Source organism: Ascidiella aspersa, chromosome 4 (genome assembly GCF_963924565.1).
Source record: "Ascidiella aspersa chromosome 4, kaAscAspe10.2, whole genome shotgun sequence".
NCBI classification, from domain to species: domain Eukaryota; kingdom Metazoa; phylum Chordata; class Ascidiacea; order Phlebobranchia; family Ascidiidae; genus Ascidiella; species Ascidiella aspersa.
The window spans coordinates 28,632,935-28,642,081 of NC_139450.1; the positions used below are offsets into that span (position 1 = coordinate 28,632,935).

Consider the following 9,147-nt stretch of genomic DNA (forward strand, 5'->3'; position numbering starts at 1 on the left):
GAAATAAGTTTGAATTTGTTTGGTGTGAGACTCTCAGTATTGCCTCGGCAATTTTTGTTTAAGTATTTCGGAAATTTCGCTGAGAACCAATAAATCTAACCATGTAAAGTACTGCAGTCGGCGAACCACTGGTTTACTCTAACCTACTTACAAAATCTATGTGCAAAACAAAAGTTTCAAGAGATATATTTTATCTGTTAACAGTTCAAACGAGGGGGCACGATAAACAGTTGATAGAAATCATACAAAACAGAAAAAAATAAACAGAAAAAATTCAGCCAAAATTCAAAAGTTCCCATTTTTTACAGTGATCAGCTGCGGCATCCGGCACTGAAAAGATAAACTTAAAAAAATCCAGCCAAAATTCAAAAGTTCCCATTTTTTGCACTGATCAGCTGCGGTATTCTGCCATAAAACGGGAAACTTAAAAAAAAACAGTTAAAATTCAAAAAGTCTCCATTTTTCTACAGTGATCAGCTGCGGCATTTTGGTACCTCCAGTGGACGGTAGTGTGCGTTGTTCGGACCACGACCGCTACGGATCTATCTGCCAGTTCGCCTGCAACGTCGGGTACGAGATGTCCGGGTCGGCAGAACGTCTCTGCCAGGACACTCGCGTTTGGACCGGGGTGCTTACAACCTGCAGACGTAAGTATAATTAGGTTTAGTTCATCTGCGACCATTTTTTGTATTGATTTGATGATAATCGGGTAGCAGTCTTACGACTGAAGAAAACCTTTTGTCGTGACGCAATTTTCAGCGAGCTATTAGGCACGGTATATACTGAAAAGAAGTTCTTTCGGTAATTATTTGTTTTATCATAAGTTTCAGCTACATATCCAGGGTGCTTTCGTCAGGGAACTTAACAACACCCTTTACAAGTTACTGGCAAGCTGGGAAACGCTTTAAATGCGTGTCAAGAATTACAACTTATTGAGATAAATGCACTACGTATTAGTATAAAGGCCTGAAAAAAAGTGTCTGTACATATGGGTACAAAACAACACGTTAACATTAAAAACAACTCGTTACAGTAACAAACCTTTTTCACTTCCTGTGGCACCACTTATTGTCTCGAAATTTAAAAATTTTATAATACATTTGGATCATAATTGCTTGACGTTGTAGATTGACGTAGAATGAGTATAAAAACCTTAATTTTAAAATTCATTCTATACTTGTACTTTGGTCATCTGGTCGACTTTCAGTATTTTTGCCATTGATAAAATGACTAACTTTTACTTTTTAGCTATTGTGACAGAACAATTCCGAGAAATTATTTTTCTTTCATTTAAAGTCGTGGCCGTCGTTTTCCTTGCAAGTGACAAGGCTTTATATTTTTTTAACATTCAGCCATACAATTTTAGGTCTTAAAAACCTACATTTTTTTTGAAAATTTTTTTAATGTTTTTGAATCTCTTTTTATAAACCTATGTGGCAACCCTGCCTATAAAAGTAAAAAAAATCCAGCGTCCGCAAAGAGGAACACTTTCTATTGTAAGTAAGTGAATGTCTTAAAATCCAATAACCGAGTCCCCGATAAGCATATAAGTGATAATTAGGGTGATTACTTTTTGACCTAAAAATAAAAAATGTCGGCCTATAAAATAAAACGTTTTACAAAAAAAAAAATTCTGGACAAATTTTTGACAACTTTTGACCGAACGTATAAATTTTGACAAAACTTCGACTGTTTTTTTGTTTTTTTCAGTAGATATGGTACTAGTGAAAAATGTGCTGTTATGTGGCCAATTCACAGCACGCATGTGAAGTGGATAGCAAGCTGATTCAGATTCATCAAACGAACCTATGCGAATCCGACTGCATTCCAACGCTCGTGTTCACGGCTTACCGAATGTTGACTTAACACATTCCCAGCAGGACGCAAAATGCAAATGTCATAAGGCGAAAAGCGTTTCGCTCTTACGGGCCGCCGCAAAAGTCGCCCGCGCCAGGCAAAACTCCAGTATCATTTGCGATTTTCGGCCACTATGAAAACACGACCTTTGAATGCAGATGCTCGTTGAAGTATTGTTTATCTTGTCACGGGTGTTTTTGCTTGTTAAAGAAACGGATAAAAGCGGCAAGTAAATTGGAAAGGTTGCAATATGTAATTTTTGACGCTTAGTGTTCGGCCGTGTGCGGTAACATTTTGATGGAGGTTTATGCGTATATATTTTTTTTCTTTCGCGCTATCTAAAGCTTTTTACACCTGCCTTTATCCCGGAGACTGACCGGCGAGATTGGCAGTTGTGCTATTTTGTCTGGTCAGCAAAGTATAAACCTCATCCTTGATGTTTACTTAGGAAATTTTGTTCCTACAATTTTATATAATTATTCTTTTTTTAAAAAAACGATAATTCACACGTTTTTTATACCGTATATTGCTCTAATGAAAATATAATACGGTAAAAATGAATTTGAATATAAGTGAAAACTAAATTTTTTTGACAAAACTGTACGATAAATTTAAAAAATAAAAAATGAACGACCAATTTCAAAAAGCTGACTATATTGTTAACGATTTCTGTGCATTTTTATTCGATTTTGATTAAAAAAAAGTTGACAAATTTGGACCTAACGTGTAGATTTTGACAAAACTTTGAATTTTTTTGACAAGTCAAAAAATAGTTGCCCTAGTTATAACCTAATAAAGTCCCAAATGGTAATAATGAATCTCGTGTTATTTCCAGTAATTCAGTGCGAGGCGCTTCCAGCATTGGAACACGGCTCAATGGTTTGCACAAACGACAACAACGCCGGTGATGAATTTGCCGAAGAAGTTCCGAATGCGTTCGGAACCAGCTGCAGCTTTTCTTGCAACGTGAGTCACTGAAACTTTGTTGGTTGTTTTGCTGTGTTTTTTTTTTATTTTTTTAATAAACTTTCTTTCAAATCGATGATGCGAGTGAAAAGTTTTCTATCATTTAGCCTAATGTTATTAAAACAGTCTGCATCATGTAAAGTAGTTAGCTGCATATTTTATATATCATTAGTTTTGAATTACCCTCATTAAAACGTTTTTTGATTACCCTCATTAAAACGCAATATAAAGTCAAAATAACTTTTAGCAAGGACTGGTGTTTCATGTTCGTTTTTCGTCTTAATGCAAAAAAGCATATGTAAAAGACATAGCAATATCAAAAATGCGGAAATTTAAATAAATCAATTCCGTAAATACCTTAAAGGTAACAACAAATACTGCCTTGAAACTTTTCTTCGAAGAACAAACATCAATTTGAAGAAAAAAAATGTTTTTTTCTGTTTTCTTTTACTTTTGTTTTACTTCTGTTTACAAGTTTTTTTTTAATTTTTACCACAGGAGGGTTATTTCTTGTCCGGCGCTCGCGTCTCCAACTGCCAAGCCGACCGCCGCTGGAGTGGTGGCGCTATCGTGTGCTTCCGCATCACGTGTCCCTTCCTTTCCGCTCCACTGCACAGCGTCATCGAGTGCACTCAGGACAACGAGTACGACTCGGTGTGCACGGTCACCTGCAACGTGAGTTCGTTTTTTTCGAGTGTTTTTAACTCTGTGGTTGGTGATTGGGCAATGGTTGTTTAACCCAGGGGCCCTTGAAAGGTTTCTGGTTGAGGTGGACTTATAAATTCCTAAAATATTCAAATAAATTCCAAAATATTCACGGGGAAAGCGTTTTTTTATTTATTAAATTATTCCATTTTCATATAAAACAACAGAATTTAGCTAAAAAAGGTTTTTGGTTCACGTGCACCAGGGTCTACATGAAATTGTTCAGCGATGACGCCATAAATTGACGTCATAAAACACGTCGACCTAAGTCCAAAGAAATCTGATTTTTTAGTCAAACAAATGTGAAAATAATAAGTCTAACATTTAGGAAGACGGGAAAGCGTTTTTGTTTCTATTAAACTCAAATCATTTAAATAATGTTTCGATTTTTATACTCTACAGCTTAAGCTAGGCCTTTATATGAATCCTGTAAAACTTGTCCATGGATCACAGTTTAACAACCTCTGGTAAAACCTAACACCCTTCTTTTAGCAAAAGCACGAGTTTCACATTATATTAATTATTATGATAGGGATTTCAGCTTTTCCTTTTAAAATATACAAGCTTAAGCCTGCAACATGCAATTTGTCCTTATTTTTCGAGTGATTTAAACTCTTGTGCGTCTTCCAGCTTACGATGCATTAATAAAATATAAAAATGGATGTCGGAACTTATTTTATACAAAACAAAGTTGGCTGTAATTTTTCTTGTGGCACGAAAATTTGCATTCTAAAACTACTTTAAGAAAAAATAAATTTGCATAAGCACTTTATATCAAACGCTGTGCTTTTTTTTAAGTTTTCAAAAACAATAAAAATATTTTAAAATTTGTTTAGAAAACAGGAAAATACTTACACTTTGTTGTTTGTGATACTGATAGATCACAAACGTTCAAAGCCCTATAAGGTGGACTCGTCACTCTTCAATCGCTCTCCTTAGCTTAAAACGCAGCCGGGGGTCCCGCATGTAACAACACGTTTGCGAACCTTGCGATAATACAGGGCTCTTCAAGATCAAAATACGCCGCTAAATCTCGGTTTAAACCCTTTCGGTGTTTTTACGCTGGAGAATAGGCCATCGCCAGACTTGTTGACTTAAATCTCCTGGGCGGCAGGCAGCCATGGCTTTGGGGTTTGCGGGTAGGATTTAGCCTCGCCGTTTCGACATGGACAAGGGGGTTTAAGCTGACACATTTGAGAATTTATAATCTCCTTCGTGGCGCTCCTGTTCGTTTAAAATTACACCGGGAAGCGGTTGTTTTGTCGGTCGAGTTGTGTGTTCGATACGTCGTGTTTGGCCTCGGGGATTTTGTGTTACTAAGTTTCTCAAAGACGCCGCGTTTCAAAAAAAGAGAAGGGTTTAGATTGCAGTTGCTAACACACATATGTGTGTGCATGTTTCATTGAAAAGAAGAGTTTATTAGAAGGTATATTTCCATCGTTTTCAACTTTTTTATAAAATCGGAAAGCGCTTAGTATTAGGGTTTTATAAACTAGTTTAATCCCTTTGATTATAAAAAGGCCCTAACTGACATTCGTTTTTTTGCAGACCGGTTACTTTTTGGCATCGGGCAACAGAGACCGGACTTGCCAGGGAAACTACATCTGGTCCGGTAAAGAAGCCGTCTGTCAAAGTGAGTCAATGTAGGACCATTGGTCTTTAGTTCAGCTGCAACATTAAACTTATCCACTTTAACACGGATTTGTAACTTTTTTTGGTTAAGGCCATCGTGTCAACTGTACCACTGCGATTATGACTAAAAATACTGTTAACAAAATAAAAATTGTAATTTTCTAAATATTTTTCAATAAACGCATGATTTCTGGATAGGCCACGATGAGTAAATCTTAAAATGTAGCACTTTTACCTTCCGTAGGTATTTATTTGACTTTTGAGATCTTTGTTTTCCTTTGTTCTTTTCATATATTTGCTACGAAAACGTAAATATATCTCTATTATGTTAACGTTACTTTTTTTATTCTATCGAGGGACCAAAATGATATTCAGATAACGTGCTGTTTAGATACAGTGTGAACGAAGGCGGCATTTTGTTGCGTTAAAAATAATTCGACTTAACGGCAAATTTTTATATTAAGGGAAATTTTGACAGAAAATAAGAGTTGAACGCATTGTGAACTCCCTCTGTAGTCATGTAATTTCAGCACCGCTTTTTGCATATAATGCAATAAACCCAGTCCGCTACAGTGTTGTTTACTACTAAACAAACCAACGCCCGACCAGGCAATTTTTTAAATTGGTTATTGGCCGCCCATTTTTTGCCTTTGCCTGGAATAAATTGCACAAACACGAACCGTAATCCCATTACGAGCAATTTTTTTGGACGTTGTTCCAAAAATTGGCGTGCGGAGATTATAAATTGAGGCAAAGTACCAGTTGGCGCTAATGCCGGTTTCCAAACGGCGGCCAAGCGTGCGAATTTCAAAGAACCCCTGTAGAATACATTCCCTTTGTTGTCGAAAACCTTTTCGAAATTACCTGTTTACTGAATTTTCTCCGCTCAAATGCAGCGCGTAATAAGGTGATTTTTTTGCTTTGATTTGTTTTTCAGCAAAATTACTCTACTCCGCAGAATTTATGTTGGCACAAAAATTTCCACAAGATTCAAAAAATTATATTTTGGGGAATGTTGATAAATGTAGTTATTCTACACTCCTTTAAATGTGTTTTTTTTTAATTTTGTTGGCACCTAGTCCTAACCTTATAAATATTATCTAAAATGTTGTATTCGTTAGTTGTAAATCTAAAATGTTGTATTCGTTTAAAAACTTTTTTTTAGTTTTAATTGCGTATTTTGAAGGTTTTCTGGGTTTGTTTCCAATACTTTACAATGTTATTCAGGCTAAAAATTATAATTGTCTTAGGATTGATGCAAAAGCATTACCCTGCTATAAATCTGCCATTATGACTAGGGATTTCCGATACTTGATCCTTTATTTCGATAACGATATCCGATTATTTGGATAAAAAGTTTAATTATACGATCTTATACAGAACGACGTCCTTAGCATGCTTAAGCAATAAAAATAGAAAATAATGAAAACGTTAAAAGGTGTTTTTTACCTAGTTTTAAAGGAAAAAATTACTTTCAAGGAAAAAATTGGTTTCGTTGTATTGCATATCATAGTTAAAGTTACTAGCTTAATTTGTCATCTGTTCGATAATATTAGAGATCGATCGATACCAATTTTTTGAACCGATACCCGATTTTTTACAATTTTTCAACCGATACCCGATACCGATGCCGATTTTTTATATATACCTGGGAAATGTTCAAAATTAATTGAAAAAATCCTAAAAATGTTTTAGTTTATACACCTTTCTTAATTATTAAACAATTTTTTTGCATAATAACTTGGTGTGATGCTAAAACCAAATTTTTTTTGGTAAAAATATTGGGAAGTTGTTTGTTGCACAGGAAAAATTATATCATATTTTCGTACTAAAATATCGGCAAAAGTATCGGCCTACATTTACCGATACCGATATGTCGGTAGAAGCCAAATATCGGCCGATATTACCAGTAAACCGATATATCGGTCTATCTCTAGGTAATACTACCTGGTATCGGGGATCGGTTCCGATCCAAAATTATCGTTCATTCCTGCGTAAAACTCCCATATTAAATTTGTGTCGGATCGGCAGCGATACCACTTCAGTAACGGACAAGTACCGATAATACCACTTAGTATCGTTATCGGTCCCGATCCGATAATATCGGTCATTCCTCGCTAAAACTCGCATAATAAATTCGTATCAGATCGGCAGTGATATCACCCTAGTATCGAATGAGTACCGATAATACCACTTGGCATCGGGTATCGTTCCGGTCCAATAATATCGGACATAATTATGACACCGACATGGAAGCAACAAAACCTGTCGTTTACCCAGTTATGACGTGCGACGGTCTGGTGGCGCGTGCTCACTCGACCATGACGTGTACGAACGGCAATCGCTTCGGTTCGATCTGCACTTTCAAGCCTGAGCTGGGATACGAGCTGCTGGGGGAGGCCGTGATCGTTTGTGACGAAACAGGCGGAGACGAGCCGCCCATCGCTAGACGTAAGAGTTTCCTGTGGTGTCGATTTGTTGCGCGACTTTGGTGAACTTAGAACAACACCGCATTTCTATTATTGCTTTACGAAAAAATGCACATACTTCAGAAATTTTAGACAGGTTTACTATACCGTACTTATTTCTAAGATTTGTGCTTATTTTGTTTTGCAGTGTCGTAGAAAACGGTAAATTGCTCATTTCTAAAATACGTTCTTATTTTTAAGTTGTGTGCTTAGTTCTTATTTTAGAATTTATTAGGCCTCACTACAATTTTTATTGCATGTTTTGTTACATTTCATTATTTTAACGATAAACAGGTTAACTTTAAAATGTAGTTTTGTCTTAAAATTCTCAGGTAGTTTAATCTGATTTTAAAATATTGTGTTTGCCAATAGAAACAAAATGAAATAATGCAGAAAATACCTAAAATAATGCAGAAAATATTTTTTTTATTTGTATGTTGATACGAAGATGTTTAAAAATATTCAAAAATGCCTAGTTTTGGTTCGACATGCTTACACGGAAACCCTTAAACCGACAGTACCACTCGACACGTTAGAAAATTTGAAATAACAAATATCTTTGTTTAATTCGTTAAACCATGCGAGTATAGTAAACAAAAAAGCTTTAGTTTACAAAAGCGCCTTTTCTCTCTGGCTATATGTATATATATATAGCATCTTTCCAGGTGACATATTTAATTGCTCGTCTTCGAAGGTCGTGAAGGCAAATCCTAGCCGCGGGCCTAACCGGCGTAAACAAGTAAAGTCTGGTTCGAAATTAGCTTTAAGCGGAATTAGCTCTTAAGTGACGTTGTAAGGCCGACACCCATCCTTGGAATTGCACTGATTGAGCGTAAAATATGTCGTCGGGGCTCCCATCGCCAAAAATCAAACTTGACTTTTTGCACCTATACTCAGTCAAAAAAATTGTATGTATCAAGTGTACATCGACGAACAAATACCAGCTTGAAAAACTTTATCGCTATTTTAAGTCCTAATATTTATCAACTTATTGGTAGCTTCAGGTAAGGATGTCTGGATGTTGATAAAAACGTGCAAAATGACGGCCATTGTATTGTAATGCGCTAAAAATGACTTTGCTTCGACCTTGAATTTTTCTCTCGTTCCAGGAATGACTTGCCAGTCACTTGAGGCGCCCGAAAACGGCGTGATCGCTTGCTCGGATGAGGCCTTTTTCGATTCGACGTGCAGCTTCACTTGTGACGTAAGTGGCGGCCTATTGTTACGTCAGCGCTGCCAGGGCGACGCTCGTTATCGTATTAGGTGAAGGTCGCGGTGAGGCGTTGATACCCACCTTATGCGCAAGTCCTTGTTTGCTAACGAGCTTGTTGTTTTGCTCGTTTTGAAAGTTTTTTTCTGTGTAGAAATGGTTCGTTCCGTTTCTGTGTCGAAAAGCTTCGTTTCGTTTCGTTAAGTAATTTTTTTTTTAAATAAATTAGAAAATCGCTTGGTTATGCTTCTTTAAAATAGAAATTTAAACAACGATGTTGCGCATTAGACTCTAAAAACTTATTAACAG

General features: G+C 36.3%; 1 protein-coding gene across 1 annotated transcript in view; it reads left to right on the forward strand.

The window, feature by feature from the left end:
• Positions 1-9,012, forward strand: part of LOC146157324 (complement receptor type 2-like) — a 79,745-nt gene extending 70,733 nt beyond the window's left edge. The window contains exons 17-22 of the mRNA XM_083388172.1: positions 471-647; positions 2,693-2,823; positions 3,322-3,498; positions 5,077-5,161; positions 7,441-7,611; positions 8,738-9,012. Coding sequence (XP_083244298.1) covers positions 471-647; positions 2,693-2,823; positions 3,322-3,498; positions 5,077-5,161; positions 7,441-7,611; positions 8,738-8,895 — 899 coding nt within the window. The 3' untranslated portion in view covers positions 8,896-9,012. The remainder of the gene's footprint in view (positions 1-470; positions 648-2,692; positions 2,824-3,321; positions 3,499-5,076; positions 5,162-7,440; positions 7,612-8,737) is intronic.
• Positions 9,013-9,147: the final 135 nt, after the last annotated feature.